Source organism: Ischnura elegans, chromosome 12 (genome assembly GCF_921293095.1).
Source record: "Ischnura elegans chromosome 12, ioIscEleg1.1, whole genome shotgun sequence".
Classification (NCBI taxonomy): domain Eukaryota; kingdom Metazoa; phylum Arthropoda; class Insecta; order Odonata; family Coenagrionidae; genus Ischnura; species Ischnura elegans.
This window is the reverse complement of record NC_060257.1, coordinates 83,042,863-83,064,849: the sequence shown is the minus strand read 5'-3', so window position 1 is coordinate 83,064,849 and position 21,987 is coordinate 83,042,863. Positions and strand designations below refer to the sequence as shown.

Sequence of the window (21,987 nt, the reverse complement as noted above, 5' to 3'; positions counted from 1 at the left end):
ACGGGCCAATTTCTAGGAATTACAGGCTGATTTTGAACAGAGGAGACGGTACGAGGCGAACAATTTCGCTTGCAAAGAGATTTTTTTTGCAGCATGTTGAACAAAATTCAACTTACTCATGAAATCTATCCTTTTAATTCCTTTTCCTCTACACAACTGAGTAGTCACTATTGGAGAATTAAGTTTCTTCGTTCCTTTCTCTTTTCCCCATCACTCTCCCAGTAGTCTATGCATGCACAAAAGACATTTTTCTCTTCACTTGTACCTAGTCATCTGTCAACTAGCAGTCTAAAACCAGTTTAAATGGTGCGCATATTTGGTGGGATTTATCTCGTGCTCTACGATCTAAGTGAACCTAGGATAAGTGATATTGTTTTAGTTCTGAGATTCAGTGACGCTCCATTTCTTGAATAATATGCCGCTTTAAGACCTTTTACTCACTAAAATTTGCTATACTCGACAAAAATAAAGATTATCCTCAATCCAGTCATCTCCGTTTGGCTGAGATTACCGGGATGCCGAAATTGACGATAGCTCATTTATTGAAGCAACAGGATAAACTAAGAGAGGAATGGAGTCAAAAAGGAAAGCAAGCATCGTCTATGAAACGCAAGCGTCAACGCAAGGATCCAGATGTTGAGGACGATTTAAATCAATGGTATTCCATTGTAAACGATCGAGGGATTTGTGTAAGCGGTCCAATGTTAAATAAGAAGTCGGAGGAACTAGCTTTGAAACTTAGTCATGACCATTTTAAGGCAACAGATGGTTGGCATCTCGATGGAAGACCAGAAACGAAATAAAATTCAAGAGAGCTAACGGAGAAAAAAGTGCTGATGCTGTGAGTGCAGACGATTGGAAATTGAACAAACTGCCCAAGTTACTCGTGAATTTTTGCGCTGATGGCATTTACAATGCCAATGAAACGGGACTGTAATACCGAGCAACACCAAATGACTTTTTATTGCAGTCATGTAAGACCAACGGGCTTAAAAAAATCGTTGGATCGCATCACTGTTTAATATTGTTTAAATGTTTCGGGAACTGACGAAAAACTCTTTTGGCAATTCTGGAAAGTGCTATTGCTTTATAAGCAGTTAACCATCAGAGTACCAAGCCAATAGCAAGGTAGCGATGACAGTGAGCCTCTTTACGCAATGATTGACCAGTGGGGATATAGAATTAGCATGGAAATCAGAAAGGTTCTTCTTGTACTTGACAATTGTATGGCACATGCTAATTGCCAAAATGTGTGTTAAAAAATTACCAGTTGGAATTTCTGCTTGGAAACATAACGTCCTTGGAGCAACCAATGGATATGGGGATCATTAAAAATTTGTGAACACTTTACCGTGGGAAATAAGTAGATAATATTCTAGAATCTATAGAAGATAACCTTCTGATATCATCATCCACCGCCAACGTGCTAAGCTCAAAGGTGAACATTCAGCAAGCAATATTGTTTCTGGCTAAAAGCTGGCCTGATGTCAAATGTCAAAAAAATTCAAAATTGTTTTTTCATTGCGATTTCTAAAGTGTCAGTGCAGTGTACAACATTACAGCAGAATCTGAAAATGTATTCAACTCCAAACTGTGCCACATAACAAGCCATGAAGAGCTCGATAATATTCACTGCAATTTGGACCAATGAAAACTGTGAACTTGATATTGCTGAAACCATATTACACAGGCAACAGTGAAGCTGAAGGTGAGGATGGTGATGGAGATGAAATCGCACCTGAACGTAGCTAAGTGATACCTCTGGATGCAAGGAGGTTCATTGAGGGTTTACGACTCTTCTTCATGTGAAAGGCAATGAAGATAGCCCAAGGTCGTCATTGGATTTCTGTGCCGACTTGGGTCGTACGACAAGGATGACGAGAATGCTGCAGAGAACATTAGAAAAAATTCCTTGGACGAGGAGATACGATTTGAAATGAAAGTACTTGCATGTTTAGGAATTTAAGGAATCACATATTATTATCTAATTAATCGTGAATTTTTCTTCAATAGGAGTTAGTAAATGACATTCATCCAGCATCGCCTGAGACTGTGATAAATGTTTTCAACTAAGATTACTATCATTCTTAAAAATGCTAATAAATTAACTAATCTCGCTGATATATTAAACAAATTAATAGTTTAATAAACATTGTTTGCATTATAACCATTCTTTAGTCTTCTTTCTATCATTTCAAAGTTTGTTTATGTACATGTATGGGATAGTTCGCTTAATTGGGGCAGCCGCTTAATTGGGGCAAAGTGTGCCTGTCCCGATGTGTCCCAATTAACCGGAATCTACTGTATCACTTAAAGTTTAAGAATTTACCTGTTTTTGTCAAATTATCCAGGAATATTTCTACCACTGCTGTAAATTGCACCCAACCATTTCTTTGAACAAATTAAGTTTAAGTTTATGTTTGCGCATGAAAAATATACCGTATTCCTCTGAATATAGTCCCCCTCTGAATATAGTCCCCCCCCCCTAATTTTGAGGCTTGAGTTCCGGGAAAAAATTTAAAAAATGGGTTTGAATATAGTCCCCCCCCTTAACTTTTATCACGGGCATTTTTGGAAAAAAGGGGGGACTATATTCAGACATATACGGTAATCAGAGTTTGTTTTTTGAATTGAAATATCTTACTCATGATTCATGTGTGTCATCATTGTCTGATTGCTAATATGATAAGACTAATTTACATTTTTGGTGGAAGGGTCACAACCTATGATAGACAAGATTTAAAAATAGACAAGACACATTCACCAATGCAAAATATATTTTTACATTAAAAAAACTTACCCCTGAATCTGCTCGATCATTCTTCATCTCTTCAAAGTATAGAGGAGCAGCAAAGTCATCAATTCCCTTGATGCTGAGAAAAGGACTTTTCAAAGCCTTCAGGGTTTCCCAGCAATCACCTTTGTCCAGCAGGTCGTTTATTAATTTCACAGCAGATTCACCTTCATTGAAAACAAAATTAAAATTTTAATGTTACATGAAATAATGATGCCCAAAATTGTAAAAATAATATTAGTTCAAGTCACTTACGATTTCCCTTTAATTCATAAATTTTATTACAGTGCCGGACAACATTTTGAAGAAGAGAAGTGCCTTCAGAGACATTTACATCATTCTTCATGCATCGGAAATTCTTGGTATTGAGTATTTCATTGAAGTAATTACAATACTGTTCCATAAAATCATTTTTAATTTCCTGGAAAATAAAAAAATATATTGTCACATGCTTAGATGTTTCAAAGAAATGATGTTTTTCGTATTCATAAAAGTATTTTCTAACAGCAATTTGATGAAACCAGTAACGAGAAAAGTCTACATTACAACTACAGATATAAGGACAAACAGGGCAAAGTTTGGCCCACATGAAAAGGGTCTCTGCATCTATAATAAACCATTGACTCAAAAATTTCATTTAAAATAATGTGTAAAATTTCCTCAGAAAATGTTATTTTCAATCTATGATTACAGTGGAACCCCGATCTATTGTTCCCGCATTGATCGTTTTCCCGCATTCATCATTCGCCGCTCCTCGTCCCAAATTAAGTTTCATTAAGACAAAGTAATTTTTTCCCGCATCCATCGTTCCCCGAAGTATCGTTTTCCTGCATTGATCGTCTGAAGATCGCGGTCCCGTCATATGATTTTCCCGCATCCACCGTTTTACAAAAATGAGACGAAGTGTTTACAACGTGTTATTTGTGGCTAATAATGACAGACACAGTTTAAATCTTCCCCAGGAGATTGAAATACTATATGGAGAAGCTGAGAGCCGTGGGATAGTTACATTAGCGCATTTCCCAAGATCCTCTATCCCCCTCCATTCAGCACTCGCCTCCCCCCCCTCTGAAGCTTTCCTCTTCTCCGAAACAAAAAAAAAAGGTCCCAGCACGTGCAGGGATCGTATTACGAAGACCTTCCAATTAGCTTAAAAAAATAAAGTTACACGAGAAAAATAGAATCGTGTTTCACGCCTCTCCAATTCTCGCCCACTGAATTTTTTCAGCCTATGAATCACCTACTAGCCCAAAAGGTGTCGAACAATGAATTTCAGCAATTGGTATTATACTTTCATTAGATTGAAATATTAGTAATTTGCACGTAATTCAAAAAAGAATGATACCAAACACGACGTATTTCGTGATAATGTTATTTAAGCATTTTAAGAAAGGAAATAGTTGGAATAATAAGATGGTGATTTCTGGCGGATCTCGATATCCTCACAACTGATTGTGAGCTTCTCGGCATTTTTTTTCGAAAACAGGGCATCAGGTTACAATTTATGAGTTATGCTACAAGTCTCAATAGTCAGAGTTGCTAACAAAGCGATGTCTTCTCAGGATATTTTGTTTATTCCTACTAGCAATCCGAATTCATCTGCTCATCTGGTGCTACGCTCATTAGAAAAGAATGGGTAAGTTGCCTTATCTTTAGAACAAAAAATTTCATGGTGCAGTCATATGGTCATGCTTCATCCTCTGCAGTAAGCTCTGCTTATGCCGTACGTGATAGCATTAGTGCCGAACTTCACCTCGTACGAGTGGTTCCATACTTTCCAGGGTGAGTTGACTTAAAACCAGCGAGTGTTTTCCGTGTGGGTTCAATAAAGTCCGTTTTCATTTTTATTAGTTTTATTTTTATTCGTCTTCGGACCATGGCCCTTCTGAAGAAACAAGCGAGAACTTTAAAATATGGACTGAAAATAATTGAAGACAAAGAAAAGAATCCGGGCTAGAAGTGCGTGACTATTGCAGAGCGCTTTGGGTTGTCCGCTAGCACATGATGGCAGGGGTGGGGGTAAAGCAAGATACCTGGTGAAAATAAAAGTGAGATGAAGGGCGTGCCACTGACGATTAACGCAACATTGTTAATGCTTTACACATTGCCTCAATCATATTAAAAATTTAATTGCTAGAAAGGAACATTTCAAATAATAAACTATTTTTGGCCTTTTTGATCCATCTCTCAACCAATCACTGTGTCGGCGAAAGCGGCTGTTTTAGGCATAACATGCACATTGCTCTCGTAAATATGTGTACTTGAAATGGCGTTTGATGGTTAAGAATTTTGAAATCAGACAGAAATCCATAACAGCAGTGACAATGCTGAGTGGAGTGCAAACATTTTTTAGCAAGGTGGCGTGTTCCTTTAGTATATTTGAAAGAGATATAAGTCAAATCAATAATATGACCTAAGTGGTTTGATAAAGTAATAATAATCCTGTAATCAGCTAAAATCATGTTTGAATCCATTAATAAATACAGTGAGTCCTCGTTTAACGTCACTTACCGTTCCTGAAAAATGTGACGATAAACGAAATGACGTTAATCGAAGCATAATATCCCATAAGAAACAATGTAAAAAGTGAATATCGGCTCCTAGACCTCACAATTTCCACGTGAAAAAAAATGTTAGCGTATCACATCTGGGGCATTTTTTACGATAGGAATGCCAAACTATGGCATAAATACGTGTTCCTGCCTTCATCGAAGACAATAGCAGCATTGACGTAAATCCTTCTCCATTTTTGTATCTTCCAGCATTTGCTTTTCGGCTTCGCTATGGTGGTCGCCCGGGCGAGCGTCGCCTGGGCATCATCATCGCTGAAACATCGTCGCAGTTACGGGAACCAAAATTATTGTGAACACGGCGAAAAAAGTGACGACAAAAACTCCGAGTTCTACACGGAAAAATGCCTCGAAATCACTTTTTAGGTTCCTGAAAACCATTATGTCAAGTAAAACCTTGCGCACCTACGCAAGAATTCATTTTGCAGAAATTTTTGCTAAAACCGTAATCGCAATTAAGAATAAACACACCGTTTTACACTTCGTTTAGACTGACTGTATTACCGCCCACAAAACAAACAACCTGCAACGCCCGCCGCTTCGCCTTTTTTTCGCGCGAAATTTAAAAGACTTGACGTTATCGCGAAGCGTAGGTGCGATAAACGAGTGACGCTCTCAAAATTTTCGTGACGTTATCGCGAAATGACATTAAACGGGGTGACGTAGAACGAGGACTCACTGTATCATAATGCGCAAGTTTCCTGGGACATAGGCAACCTTGTCAAACATTCCTGCATTGATCATTTTCCCGCATTCATCGTTTTTTTCATCTATCCTCCTGATAAAACGATAGATCGAGGTTCCACTGTATTTATCTGTTAGACACAACTGAAATAGGTATCTAAATTTTGTCACTCCCTTATTCAAGTATTGATTATGCCCAGCAATAGAACTCTCTTTTTCAATAATGTACATGCTTGTTTAAGTATTTTATATTCCATCATGTATGTACTATTTTGCCTCAATAATGAGGTATGTATTATGTAAGGAATCTCATACACTTTTAATACTGAATCTTGTACCTTTTGATGAATCTTATGTTATCTTCACTTTAAGATCAATAGACAAAATAAATTGTTATTATGTATTGCTATTCTTTATACGAGACAGGTTGAATATAAGAATAAAAATACGGAATTAAATCATAAAATTGAGGGGCAATAAACAGGCATCACTAAAATACTCATCAATTGAGTAAAACATCTTTGTTTATACAGGCATCCCCCGAGTTACGTATGTCTCGACTTACGTAAATCCATACTTACGTAAGCGATAACCGTATTTCAAATGATTACGTTAATTTTCGAATGCGAGCGCGAAGAAGTATATATTCGCTTGTACAACCTATGGTAGAAAAAATATCGAATAGTTATAGATTTTTTTACGTGCTAAAAATAACAAAGTGACCCATTTTTGTCATTCCTCAAAGGAAATTTCATTAATTTCTGTAGAAAAATTGCTTATAAATCCCAAGTCAATAATCAACGTGAAAATTTGCAGTTCTAGCGATGGATGTGGTGGCGTATGTGGTTGCGCTCATTCCTATACGATACAACTTGTTATACAGCAATCTCTGAAGCGCCAACGCAGAGGTTCGACTTACGTAAATTTCGACTTACGCATAGTCTGCCGGAACGCATCTCTTACGTAACTCGGGGGATGCCTGTAATAGTTACGAAGGTCAACCTTAAACGAAACCATATTTTTAAGAGTTAAGATATGTAATTGGGAGTTTGTTATAGTGCTGAAGGCTGACAGAATGTGGTCCAGCACCGACACTCCAAGTGAATACATAAGAAACACAGCTGATCATTCCATCCTATTGAGCCTTTATGAAAATCATTGTTTGAAACAGAATCAGATGAAGTACAGAACGAAACAAGTAACTTTATACATTATAACCCGCATGAGTGCTAAGTCATATCCATGGCCATTAGGCCGGCCCTTATTTTTCAGAATTGTGAAAAGTTATGTTTTCCTGGTCTCAAAATGATCCAAATGAGGTCTATATTCACATGTTAAAATTTGGTTACTTTAAAATAACGGCAACCCGTGCCCCAAGGGCCCTAAGTACTAAGGACCCTCAATTGAGTTTTTTGGGGTCAAAAAGTGCTATTCCTATGTAAAACGTTAAAGTAAAGCCCTTTAGGGCCAATTTTCTGTTTGTTTTGATCTATCTTTAAGGGTTTAGGAGATATCGTCCGTTGTAATGTAATCCCCCCAGGGCGCCTCCCCGCACCGCGGCACCACTGAGGTACGGCCCGCACCACTTACTATAGACTTCCCCTCAACCCCCTCCCCTCCCTCGGCAAAGAGTTTGCTCACACTGGCAAGATCTAGCCTCTGAAGAAATTTGCTTACCTTAGAAAGAATTTAATTGCAATAACAATACTTCCAATCCAAGAGATCAATTTATTTTCACTCTGTCCATGAATTTCGGTACATTAACCAAAATAAAATACATTTTCATTGTATTTCTTATTCTTATGACACTGTTAGGAGCGGACAACCACACCTTTTACTTTCTTCTTGAATATATTGAAATCTATTCCACCACTAACTGCATTTCGTTCTCCTCTCTTTATTTGCGTAAGAACTTATTTCTTCAGCCCAAGTACATTTACCCGAGAGATTAACTGCTTTTTCCCCGTCGTGCGTCAAAAATTCAATGGTACCGCTCCTTGCAATTTCAAACAAATCATCAATTTTTCTTACGAAAGATTCTCTTCTCTTCATCTCTACTGTAGTTCGCGGTCTCTTTATGTCGTTGCACGTTCATCCATTCTTTGCGTCATTTTTCTTACTTTTAAATCGCCTTATTTACCGTAATAACAGGAATTCTAGTTTTGTACCATGGTTGAGACGCATTTCTCACGGTTTTTCTCGCACTACGTCTTACAAATTTCGAACCCATTAGGTGATAGAAAAAACACACAGTACTTCTCTCACTGTAGGTAAATTTGAGCCGAGTATTTCTTCACTTTCTTTTCCTACCAGTTCAATGCCTGGATTTAGTCTTGATTACACTCTTTCCTTGTTGGTCTATTCTTAAAATGAACATCACGTTCATGATAAAATATATATTTCACCACTTTTCTCCTTACATCCTAAAAAACTTAGCACCTTCTGTCCCTTGCACACTATACACAAGAACTATCTCTCTACAGTGATCTGCATCCGTGAATTGACTATCTCTTTTCGTCTTCCTTGAATATTTCTATCTACTATTGGAGCTCATTCCCTTCATTCCTTTATAATTCATAGATACAATAGGGTGGTTTCCTATTATTTTTTTATTGCCTTAATCGAAAGATTATTACTCCTGGAGTACGTATTTCACGCTTTTAGATTTTTAAATGACAATATCTATTTTTCGCGATTAAATGAAAAGTGAAAATTTTCAAGCGCGCGAAAACGCGACGCTCAAGTATGAATGCCGGGAAATATCTCCGTACGTCGTATTTCTGGTTCCCCCTCCCGCCCGTTGAGGTGACCTTGAGGCGAGGCTTAGCGCTGATACGTCGCAGGCTGCCAGCGGGTAGCTGAGTACCTTGCTGAATGGTAGCGCTTGGCTTAAAAAAGGTTTATTAATGCCTTATCAAACGAAGAAAACTTTCCGACCTTAGCCAGTTTTAGTAGGTGATTATTAAGACATGTTTCCCTGAGCTCTGTGCCTCATGCATGCATTGGTAACCTCAGACGATGTATAACTCCTATCCTCTCGTGTAGAAACTAGGTCCCTGTGACGTCACGTGGAGTGGAATCGCATGGGCGCCAATCTGGCCTTTTTCAAATGAGGATAAAATTTGACCCTTGCCATTCGTCTAAACCGGTATTTCAAAAACCAAATAATTTGTGTATTATGAATACACTAATGGTGGGTAACGAAACGCAATCAATGCCTTTCGTTTTCTTTGATGAAGGAAACTACCCTATTGTATCACATGCTTATAATATTTTGTACATAACAGAGCACTTTGGAACAAAGCCTGCTGGAATGGTTCGCGGCCGTATGGCGGCAAAAAATCAAGGTTTAAGGGGTCGGTACCTAGTATATAGGATGGCGTTGAAGGGTTAAAATTGACATTATAGGCTTTAACAAAATTAATCATGACACCAGAGGAACAACCTATTCAATACTGCACCACTAGCATGTAAATCTTGTCATCAGGAGCAAAGTCTTTTCCGAGGGAGGGGAGGGGGTTGAGGGGAAGTCTGTAGTAAGTGGTGTGGGCCATACCTCAGTGGTGCCGCGGTGCGGGGAGGCGCCCTGGGGGGATTACATTACAACGGACGATATCTCCTAAACCCTTAAAGATAGATCAAAACAAACAGAAAATTGGCCCTAAAGGGCTTTACTTTAACGTTTTACATAGGAATAGCACTTTTTGACCCCAAAAAACTCAATTGAGGGTCCTTAGTACTTAGGGCCCTTGGGGCACGGGTTGCCGTTATTTTAAAGTAACCAAATTTTAACATGTGAATATAGACCTCATTTGGATCATTTTGAGACCAGGAAAACATAATTTTTCGCAATTCTGAAAAATAAGGGCCGGCCTAATGGCCATGGTCATATCTACCAAGGATGAAAGTCGTCCTAATTTTTCTCAGACAGTGGTAAAGTAAGCATGACCTTTGTCTCCTGTGCTACTGTGGACTCAAGACGACAATGCTGAGTTCAGTAAACGCAGCCCAAGATTCTTCAAAGAAGAGGATGGTTTGGTGGTGTAACTGGTAGCATACCTAACTGGCAATCGGGAGATTGAGGTTCAAATTCCAACTGAGCCAAATGGTCTTTTCATGACAAATTTCATCCTTGGTTTACACATATAATTAGGTAAGTTTATTTTTGCATATACAAGAAGATCAAAAATGTAAACAGAAGACACCAGCAATTTGTCCAATTAAAAAAAAAAAGAAATCACAAGAGGTATAAAACATAGGTAAAAAACAAGACAATACCAAAGTTGCTGTTCACTATTCATGAGTTGGTTGGTTTCATTTCACATTTTGGCTCATTAACTAATAAAAGAGAGCCACTTACTAGGGAAACAAGTGGCTCACAATAATGTAAACAAAAAAGAACCACTCCAAACCCAAGCACAAGGAAGAAGAGCAGCTGAGAAGCGTTTACCTACCCAATGATTACATATTCCCCAGTACAAATTTTGTCCATAGCATGCACTTGAAGTATACTCAGTAATGGTTCACCATTGACTAGTTAGCAGATGTTTCCTAAAATCTGTACATGACACTCTTACCCAACCTGGAATTTAAAAAAAACTCACCTTAAGCTGCAATTGAGAAGACCCCAAAAGATTTTTGAACAAAGCAACTTGATTTTTCTCTGCTGATACCACCAATTTATCCCAGGTCCAAGAGACTGAAAATATGAAATAAGCTGCATTAGTAAATGAATGGGCAGTCATATTTCTCCCAGAATAAGAAGAGAGATGAAATCTTACAATTAACTGAGCATATGTGTCCTTGAATTTCAGCATGGGTGAGCAGCTCATCGTATGCATCAGGTACGTAACTTTCATTCAAAGACTGAAAAATAAATTTGATTCAATTGACATACAATTATTAGTGAAGAACACAAATTTCACCAAAAGATTACATCAGAGTAAAACGTGGGAAATAAATTACACACACAGCTTTCAAACATTTATAATTTGATAATTTTTTGAGATACCTCTTTGCAAAGGTACAACCAACCCAAAAGCAACATTCCTGACTAATTCCAAGCTATAAAATTCAATCTGGCATCACAATCATCAAGTGAGAACCATAATATACGTACATGGCTTGTTTTCTTAGGTGTAGAGTAATGGGTTAGCTACACTACAAATTCATAGGAAGAAGGGATTCCCAAAAAAAAACTACTACACTCTTGAAATGAGATGGACGGTTTGGGCCTACCTCAAGGTAATGAAACAACAACGATATGCCCGGTGACATTTGGCCTTATGCCTAAACAGATACACCCTTAAATTCACTTCACCATAGAGGCAATATGTCCCAACAACCACTCATGTCTCACAGCTTGCATTTTCACCACAGGAGACTATTCATAGCAAGGTTTCAGCTCCATTCCTTTGAGTGTCACATGCACAACTCTATTAACAAGGCATGTAAGACCAGTGGTGCAGAGCAAACTCCTCATGAAAAAATTGTGAGTTCAGGACCAATAGTTTGCCCTAGCAACATATCTGATGTTTAAATATGATCAAAAACATGTGAAACTTCATACTTTTTAAAAGCATAGCATTACTAACTAGAAGAGCATAAGTCATACAATTTGATAAATAATTTCAGTAAAAATATGGGCTTACTCTATTGAGGGCATTAGCAGTTTTTATTCTTTTGGCCTCATACAGAGAATCTTGATATTCTGCCTTCAAATGCTGGTTTAAATGTCGAAATTCAACTATGGGATTAAGTAGCGTTCCCCAAGTCTCATTTGGATCCTGGAAAGAAATAAAAGCAATTACTCAACTAAGTAATTTACGCCTGATTGAAACATGTGTGAGGTAGAGAAGAGTGAAGGAAGGATTGGCAATCAATGAAAATTAAACCAATCACTGTAGACAAGAAACTGTTAAAAACCATAGGTAAAAGACACATGAGGTACGTACTTAGAGAATACACCAAGTGGTAAAAGGATGCTGAATCTCACATGAGCTGACTCAGTAAAGGATAGAAATAGAATGTAATGATGGGATTACGAGATACAGAACATATTCTAACCTAAAAAATTTAATATGAGACGGACCAATAACTTGATGCCAGTGGTGTAACTAGGAATATGCTTTGGGGGAGTATGGGAGGCTTGGGAGAGGGCGACCCCCACTCAGGAATTCAGAAAATGTTAAAAACCAGAGGTAAAAGACACATGAGGTACTTAGAGAATTTTTTTGAAAAATGATTTGCCTGGAAATACATTTTACATCATTTTAACATTTTAAATTTGGGTTTCATTTGTACTTCTGTGGGAAATCATAACGACAGGGATAACATTAGTATACTAAAAAATTCTCAGAGGCCTTGGGAGGGGATATATCCACTTTCTTCCCCCCCCCCCCCCCATAGTTATACCACTGCTTGATACAGTATTTGGTATTACACATATTTTATTTTGATTTGCAGCACCTATCAATAATCATTAAAATAATGGAAATACTAGTTGACTACTTTTGTTTGAAGATTTTTTCAGCACCATCTACATTGTAAGTTCCTTTCAAAACGTTGTGCGAAAAATGTTTTCAATTCAGCATTTCCTGAAAGGAACTAACAAGATTAGTTTGCAACATTACCTGCTTCTCAATGGCTTCATTGATAGCTATTACTGCAGCATGCAAAGAAGCTTCATCACCAGCCAAATCGTTTGCGAGGATGCCACTAATTTTTTGAAAAGGTGGCATCTTTATGCCATACTTTTTCAGCTCCTTACAAACAGCATTTATTTCATCATCTGAAAGATAAACCACAGAATCACTATCAGATGCATCCATAAAATATGAAAATATGATCATTGAAAAGACATTAATTATGAAAGAACAGATATTTGCTGAAAATAATATACCGGAGAGACTTGATCAACCATTTTTTGGGTCATTTGCATATCACTTCCCAAGTCATAATCTCTAACACTCTCACATTTTTATCTAGGTCCAACTGAAAGCAACTAGTTTTTCAATGCAATGGACCCAACAACTGCAGTATGCAAGAATGGCAAAAATCGAAGCAAAAATGGCAAAGAAAATGATCATGAATTGATTGCCTACTTTAAGAGGGGCAGGCCTTCATTAGGACAGATGATGGAAGCCTGACTGTTTTATGATAATCTCATTTCCTAACAAATGTTACTTATGCATTTATACTTATTAAAATTAAGAGAAACATTTATGCAATTTTCATAAAATATTAAATTCTTTTCCTAATGCTGATAATTACAATTAATATGGTATTATTCATCAAGCTTACACATCCAAACACGTAACAGACATCTAGCAATTTCCATAAGTTATTTAAAAAAAAACTATATCGGTAATCGGTTGAGAGATGTTGAAGCCTTCTCTTTCACTTTCAGCAACGATTCACAAGGACTCTTTATGCATTATGTAGCATACAAGACATTTAGGTATTCTGCATAACACTTATTTTTGAGGGAAATATTTTTACTGATGCTTTCTACTTTTTTGTTCAACTAATTGTGAATAGAATTCTTAAAAATTAAAGTTTTAAGTCTGTACTAGTATATTTGAGTTTGATAATATGGTTAATAAATATAAAAACAAGTATATAAATGCCGAAAAGTCAACAGTAAACCCTATCGAGTGACCCATAAGAGCATTACATAGCAACCAGCTAATTAAAAATTACAGGTAATTTTCCACATATACTAAAATTTCAATCCACGACCAGTATCAATACATTTTGTAATATCTTCAGATTTTGAAAATGTATTGAATTCAAAAGTGAAAATAAATTTAAAAACTTTCAAATTACTATTGCGTTAGAATTCTACCTGATTAACTCCTAAGCATCACTCTATATTTGATTAGCAATATTTCAAAGGGGAAGTTCATTCGCTTTGACATAGAATTAAACAAGTATCCACCAATTTTATATCGAAAGCACAGCTGATGAAATAATGTACCAAATCAAACCTTCCCAGTGTATTTAAGTGATCAACATTAACTTGGTTATTGCCCTTTACAAGGCTATTTAAAGAATTAAAAGCTACTCAGGCACCCTTGTTTTACTTCTATCAGGATAGTAAATTTTTCCTCCATTTTCATTTTAATTTTATTTTCACTTTTATCAATTTGAGTTTAGGCTGTAATAGCCATGGAAATGGCAAGGATAAAAGAAATCACGCAACCCAACTAACACCAGTGTCTTTCAGGTCACAGCAAAAAAAGAAAACAATGAAAACATGGATTGGAATTCAATCTTCCATGCAAACTCAATTTTAAAGAAAAATTTACCACATATTATTACTGGTTAAGGAAGCGGAAAATTCAGCTGCTCTTGTCAGCTCTCACTGACTTGCACAAGAAAGAAATATTTGTGGCATCAGGCAGATTATTATAACAGCAATGGGATCGTTTACTAAGACCCAAAATAGTGTTTCATGAAAATAAATTAATAGATGGAAGGGAAAGACAGGCTATGTCAAAAAAAAATCTTTCAAACTCAGCCATTCCCTTGAAAATTCAAAATAAAAAAAACGTAAAGTGAACTATAACAAGCAATGCAAGTCCCATGAAAAAAGGCTGAGGAACAGCTGAGAAGCAGTGATGCTACCAAAAACACAGCATGAGTGTATGACATCATCAATTCATCAGGGAAAGGGCTGACACTGCCCATTTTACAGCACAAATACCTCAAGAAGTAAGCAATAGATCTAAAAATGGAAAAATATAGCCTCTTCATATTTACACTCTTTTGCAACCAACAAGGATTAAAAAATGATGAATGAGTCTATTGTCATCCTGAAATTTCTCTTTCTGCACATAAATGTATAACAAAGACCAAATTCTCAGCTGCCAAATAATTCCAAATGACCTACAGCAGAATCACCAATAGCGTAGTTTCCTTCATCAAAGAAAATGAAAGGCATTGATTGCGATTCGTTACCCACCATCAGTGTATTCATAATATACAAATTATTTGGTTTTAGAAATCCCAGTTTAGATGAATTTTAATGGTCAATTTTAACCTCATTTGAAAAAGGCCAGATTGGCGCCCATGCGATGCCACTCCACGTGACGTCTCAGGGATCTAGTTTCTATACGTGTAGATAGGAGTTTTACATTGTCTGAGATTACCAATGAATGCATGGGGCACAGAGCTCAGGGAAACATTTCTTAATAATCACCAATTAAAACTGCCTAAGATCGGCAAGTTTTCTTCGTTTGATAGGGTATTAATAATCCTTATTTAAGCCAATCGCTACCTGCTAGCATCCTGTGTCGTATCAGTGCTCAAAGCCTTGCCCCAAGGTCAACTCACACAGCGACAGTGGGAGCCAGAATGACGTCACACGGGGTTTTCCCAGCATTCATACTTAGCCGTCGCATTTTTGCATGATTGAAAATTTTCACTTTTCATTTATTTGTGAAAAAAATATATCTTCATTAAAAATTATAAAAGCGTGAAATATGTACTCTAAGAGTAATAATCCTTTGGTTTAGGCAATAAAAATAATAGGAAACCACCCTATTCCCAGCTTCCAAATAATTCCAAATGACCTACAGCAGAATCACCAATTGCTGGCTTCACCATTTTTTGGATTATCAGCTTAAAACTTCCCTACCCAGTCACGAAAATGCTACCCTCCTCAAATACTCTCCCATACCTCCCTCCTTTTTCCCTATCATCACCAAAGTCAAACCAGTTTTCAAAGGAACAAGGGCAAAAGATGTTGAGGAAGCATGACACACAAAACCTTAGTACAAATTAAGATGAAAACTTATTATGAATCGATTATATTTTTCTTCTGATAATCCATTTTAGATCTTTCCTTAAATCAACGGTAAATAAACGGTTTATCAAAGCCTAACTACATAAGCAAACTACAATTCACAGACTATCTGGTGGTTTCTAGAACGCCTTTAACATGTCAAACTGAATTAGAATATGTATAAAGTAAAATCACACTTGACTACACTTGAGTACTAAGTAATAAATAGGAATAATGCATGCATTAATATTTTTTCAATTCACAGTTAGAGACTTAGAAGTATGATTGAACAGTGTGCAGGTACAAGCAATGACAAAGACTTATTAATCCCAATCAATATTACCTGTAAAGTTAACTTTTCCATAAAGATCTTGCATGAGAGGTGCTTTTCCAAGTTTGAAAAGGTGAGTACTTAATGCATGAAGGCAATATATGAGTTTTGGCAAATTTTTCTTATCATAAACATCTGTTGTTTCAGGATGAAAAGTCTAGAAAAAAGGTTGACGAAACGTTAGACATACACATCAAGACATTTAAATCATAACAGTGGCAATATTCTCTGTACCTTTGGAAGACCTATTGAGCATAAGGCAGACATAAAACATGTGATGTTATCGGTATGTCTAAACTGCAGCCCAGCAATTTTGTACCTTTTCTGCTCTAGGTCATAAACCTTACTCAAATTCACTGTTTCGGGTGAAATAAAATGTCCAAGTTTTGCAAGATAAACACCGTTCCTAAAGTTTTCTTCCAATTCAGTGGTAGGGGGCAGTGTCTCCTTAAGGCAAACTTCCATCCACCTGTGGAATAAAAAGAAAGTCTAGAACATATAGGAAAATTAACCTCACAAACCTATCCTTAACCTAGAATCTCCTTGAGTTTGATACAAGTTATATACTCCCCTGTGTGTCAGCATTAGTGATTTATATATTACCAGAAATAAACATGGAAAAAAGGCTGTTGAACTAACAGTTTCTCATTGTTCTCAGGTTATAAAATAGGTTCTCTAGATATTTTTCATTTGCAAAGAAAAAATATTGTAATAACCACAATAATAAAAAATTGGATCACTTTCAATCTCACCACAAATGGAGAAAATAAACAAGGATCACAAAGGAAACTTTTATCAATTAAAAAAAAACATAGACATCCCTAAAACTCAGCACTGAAAGAAAAATATCTTATCCATGCACACTATTATGAGTACCATCACGACTCTGCATTTCCAGGCAGGACCTGGGATGCACACATAATCATTCATTCACTATCATTCACCTCTTTTTCCCATGTGTTGGGCAAAACAAATACAAAAATTTCACTACGCAGAAAATACTGCACCATAGCATAACTCATTGGTGCAAGGCAAAGTCACAGAAAAAACCTGATGGACTCAGGGTGAGCAGACAATAAAAACAGAAAAAATTATGGATAATTCCTGGGTTTCCGCGGAAATTTTACAAAATACCAGTTTAATTGCAATACCCGATTACAGCAATATGTAATAATATTTTTATTTGTCCAGAGATCTGAAGGTTGTGCACAAAATACAAATATAGGACACGTCAATTTAGATACACAATCAATAAAAATTAAATTAGAATACATAAATTATGTGTAACAAATGCAGAAGATCATTAACCGAATAAAATAGATATTTTTTACAGAAACTTCAGTAGTGTCTTCTTTAAGACCGAAGTCCTACTCTCATGTTTCACCTCTGGAGGCAACCCATTAAAAATCTTCAGGCCCATAGGTTTAGGACTTAGGGCAGTATTTTCAGCCCTGATAAAGTTTCGATGAAGGTCTTTACAAGTTCTAGTGTTGTGGCCGTGGTATAGGTCATTTCATGAATACTGAAGAATGTTACTTTTTACATGTATACTAATGACATAGATGCACTGAATTGTTGAGGCCTTTACTTTGTAGAATTCCATTATATGGTTGGAAGAAAATTACTTTGCTTTTCTACAAAACACACAATTTATTGCCGTCTAGTTTCGGTACACTGTACCATTTTCAAGACTAGTGATACACATAAGATTTTGCCGGGATATATACTCTGTGGTCGGGCGATTGGAGGGGAAAGGGAGGGGGGAGGTAAGTGATGGGAAGGGTGAAGGTGGGAAGGGATAGGGGAAAACCAGAGGTAGTTACAGAGGGGAGCGTGGGTTGGCCTCATGGGGATTTTTTGGGTGTAATAGTGGAATGTCTAGGAGGGGGGAGTGGAAAGGGAAAAGGTGGTCATTAGCAATGGGTTCTTTCCTCTTTACAATTTTTAAAATTTCCAACTGTTCCCTGATGTCCAGCTGTGTTCCTTTCTTGACTCGGTGCAGCAATTCCGGGGTAAAATCCGCTTGGTGGCCTTCCTCCCGAAGATGGGTAGCGAATTGGGACATCCCGGTGTTGTTGCAGTAATCGCACCGGTGTTCCTCTGCTCGTACGGTCAGACTCCTTCCTGTTTGTCCTATGTATTTGGAGTCACAATCACCACACCTTAATTGGTAGACCCCGCTCTTGAGGGTTGAGTCAATGGGGTCCTCGACTGAAGGTAGCATGCTCTTCAGGTTAGAATTATTGTAAAAGGCCGGTTTTATGTTGATTACTTTGGGTAATTTTTCCAATTTAATAGAAGGTTGGCCTAAATATTTTATGTGTCGCCATGACTGTTGATCCGTGGGGGTGGTAGAGTAAATACCTCTGAGTGAGAATTTTTTCTTTTTGCTTTCAAACAAATCGTTGATCAATTTTTCGGTGTAACCATTGGCTACCGCGATTTTTACCGCGAAAAAAAAAACCTTCTTATTGTCCAAGGCCAGTTTTATGTTGATTACTTTGAGTAATTTTTCCAATTGGCAATTGGGGGCAATAGATGAGAATTTAAAACACCCAAAATTAAGTTCAACAGATTGAGGCTTCAATTGGTGGAAGTTAGACATATTTAAATAAATTATAGATCGTAGCACTTTTCCACATGATTTTTTAATGCGTACAACGCGTTTTGGCTCACTGAACCATCATTTGGTACAAGACACAGCAAAAAATTTGAAAATCACCTTTATACCCTTGAGAAAGGGGGTTGGGGAGGATTTGACATGTTTGAAGAAGGGGGTGGGAACGGGCGTACAGAGTAAAGACAGTGGGAAAAGATACAACTACGGGATGTGGGGAACCCACGTTGGAAGGAGGACTCTAGTCACAACTGTAAAATGACGACAGGTGGGGAAGAACCATAGAAAAATGGGAGGGGGGTTGAGGAGGGTGAAAAAAATGGGGGGGTTAGGGTGAAAAGAGACTGCGTGTCTTTAGAAAGGGAGAGGAGTAAGTAGCGAAGCAGGAAAAGAGGCGGGGGTTAGGAGTCCCTTTAGGTTAGCTGAGAAGGAGTGAGAATTAGCGAGGGAGGCGGGAGGGCATTGCCAGCAAAAGAAAATGGTCAACACATTACGGAGAGAGGGTGGGCAGACGGGAAACACTATGTGCATGTTGGGGTCAGTTAAGGCATTGGTGAAGAAAGAATTTGACCATTTGTTTTCGGGAAGGGTATCTTAAGGAGAGGAAAGTGGGTGACAAACACTTGTTCATTCATGAGCACATTCATATCACTCTGTACAATTTTGAATTGCTCTCAAACATCAAGTCTTGTGCCCTTACTTTCGAAGTGTGAATGTTTTGCAGTGTCTTGTACCAGATGATGGCTCAGTGAGCCGAAACGCATTGTGTGGATCAAAAAATCTTGTGGAAAAGTGCTACGATCTTTTATTTACTTAAACACCCAAAATTACTTCAATAATTTTAAATAATATTATATTTATGTATTTACAAGGGCATGGAATAGGTTAATTAGCACAAGTTTTATTTAAAATTTAAATTTATTCAATGCAAGCCAAGATGCTGCTTCAACCTCATAAGTCGATGTTGACGTCATTTGGCACTCTATTCATTATGTTTTTTAATTTTACTTGACTCAAGAGTGCTAGACATTTTGATTCCAATGTCTTGTCTGACATTCCACGTTTCGAAGCAGCTGTAAAAATTCTACTAAGACACTGCACTTGAAATTACAACAAACACATTTCTGGCCAGGAAATGGGTGTTGAACTGGCCAAGTTTTATGTGAAATAAAAGATTTTGAATTCCAGGTCAGAGAAAAAATTCATGAATAATTCATGCTTAATAACACGGACTAAAAATTAACAATTCCCGATTTTCCCTGTTGCTGGACACCCTGTAACTAACAACCACTCATTGAAACAATTTCTGAGTGTACCACATCTGCCATTAAGGGAAAAAAATCTTTCAGCTACGATCGTTAATTATATCTATTACAGCATGTACATTGATTTTATTTTAGTTCAATACCAAGGATAACATTTGACTAACTTTTTGGCTTCCTCCAAGTGACACAAGTATTGGTATGCAACATTCTTTTGGCGAATTTCATCCATTTCTTCCGCTGAATGTCGAAGGTCTCCATTAGCAGTACCTAAAATGATATTAAATTACATATTTTTTAATGAAACAGGTTGAACTTGTTGGAAATAACATAATCACAGAAGCAACATGGGAAGAATGTTCACCTAATAAAAAAAAAATTTCAAGGGCTTACATCTGATGATGAGAACAGAGGCCTTTTCACTTCTTACCATAAGGATATCCAAACGATCTGGATTCCGCTAAAAGGGTTCATTTCCCTAATTATTATTTCTGCTTCCAGGAAAAGAGCTAGATGTAGAAGGAACATATACCAAACAATACTGTGCCCCAATGAAATAACTCATGAGTTTCAACCTCAAGTTTTTTTTGTATAATACTATAGTTCACCACTGAAATAGCCACAGGTAAACGAATATAACAAATATTCAGAGAATAGGGGCGGTTCTCTGGACCAATTGTTATTTATAAGCTCTAAGTATTCACCAGAAGAAATAAACATCCTGCGGTTTTACGACTGTGGAATACAAAGGCTTCACCAATATTAGTAGGAACATGGGACCCTAGATTCTGGTGGCCTTTGCCCAAAAATTACTCCCATAAGGCTTCAATGATTCTGACCCAATGCTAGAGGTGGAAATATACACATGCCGGTACGTGTTGGCGATGACCAACATTGACGATGATAAAAAATGAAAAGAGTAAAAAAAAACAACTTTATCTGCATACTGCTTAACAGTCAAATACATATCAGACGCCAAAACACTGACACATGCAACAAGAAATACGTTAAGTATTCTTAAGAGCTCGGAGGGTAGTTACTTGAAATATTAGGTACGAGAAATTCACGTTTACCATCCGTCCAACGGACTGGTTAGCAAACATTTTCCAGCGACAGTAAACTGATGGACCTCCATCAGCAAATAGAGAAAGAAAACTACCTCTCACATAATAAGACTTTCCTTAACCCGTCCATGACAGGTCATTAAAAATGGGACCTGCTTTACTAGCAATCGACGGACAGAAGGACACCAATACTGAATCTGACAGTTCACTTAAAAAGTCTCACCATTATGATACGCCAGGGATGGATATGTTTCCTCCATTTCCTCTGTTTAAAAGAAGAACATCACCCGTTTCAGAAGTAAATTCGATACATTATTCGTATCCGAAGGTAAACACCAAATCCGCCTCTGTTCAACACAACAAACGCCCGATGTTTCGAAAACTTACGTCACTTTAACCGCCAAAACTCGAATCACCTTGACCAACATGACCAACATCCAAAACTACAGCGCATGGTACGATCAGTACGATCGCATGCACCTGCCAAATAGATTACAGGTGATCAATGATGTCTCCGGAGGGATCGTTTCGGAAGGTTGACCCGTCTGATCGATGATGATTTTCATTTAAATACTGAGGAACAGGAGTTATACTCTGCTATATTATTTAATATCTATGATTGAGCGATCATCATCGAAAGAGTGCATGCATTCCAATTTTTATGATAATCTAGAACGGCCCTGGCCTACCGTCGATCCGTTTTGAGATATTTTATCAATATTGACTGCCCATAAGGCTCAATCCTCTTCTGTATGTATGCTCGGTCCAAAACTTCATTTATTCATCCTTTATCCCGAAAATACGCAATTTCCAAATGTGGGTAACGACCATGATAAAGACTCTTAAGGAGAACTTAAACAGTATTATAATAATTAATG

The 21,987-nt window shown here is 37.3% G+C and overlaps 1 protein-coding gene across 1 annotated transcript in view; it reads right to left on the bottom strand.

Annotated features, from left to right (window-relative positions):
- The window catches only part of LOC124168834 (ras GTPase-activating-like protein IQGAP1), a 58,123-nt gene extending 36,610 nt beyond the window's left edge, over positions 1–21,513 (bottom strand). The window contains exons 1-10 of the mRNA XM_046547169.1: positions 21,333–21,513; positions 20,213–20,315; positions 16,401–16,635; positions 16,179–16,323; positions 12,681–12,838; positions 11,700–11,834; positions 10,830–10,914; positions 10,653–10,747; positions 3,050–3,215; positions 2,801–2,961 (exon numbers count right to left, since the gene is read on the bottom strand). Coding sequence (XP_046403125.1) covers positions 2,801–2,961; positions 3,050–3,215; positions 10,653–10,747; positions 10,830–10,914; positions 11,700–11,834; positions 12,681–12,838; positions 16,179–16,323; positions 16,401–16,635; positions 20,213–20,315; positions 21,333–21,369 — 1,320 coding nt within the window. The 5' untranslated portion in view covers positions 21,370–21,513. The remainder of the gene's footprint in view (positions 1–2,800; positions 2,962–3,049; positions 3,216–10,652; positions 10,748–10,829; positions 10,915–11,699; positions 11,835–12,680; positions 12,839–16,178; positions 16,324–16,400; positions 16,636–20,212; positions 20,316–21,332) is intronic.
- Positions 21,514–21,987: the final 474 nt, after the last annotated feature.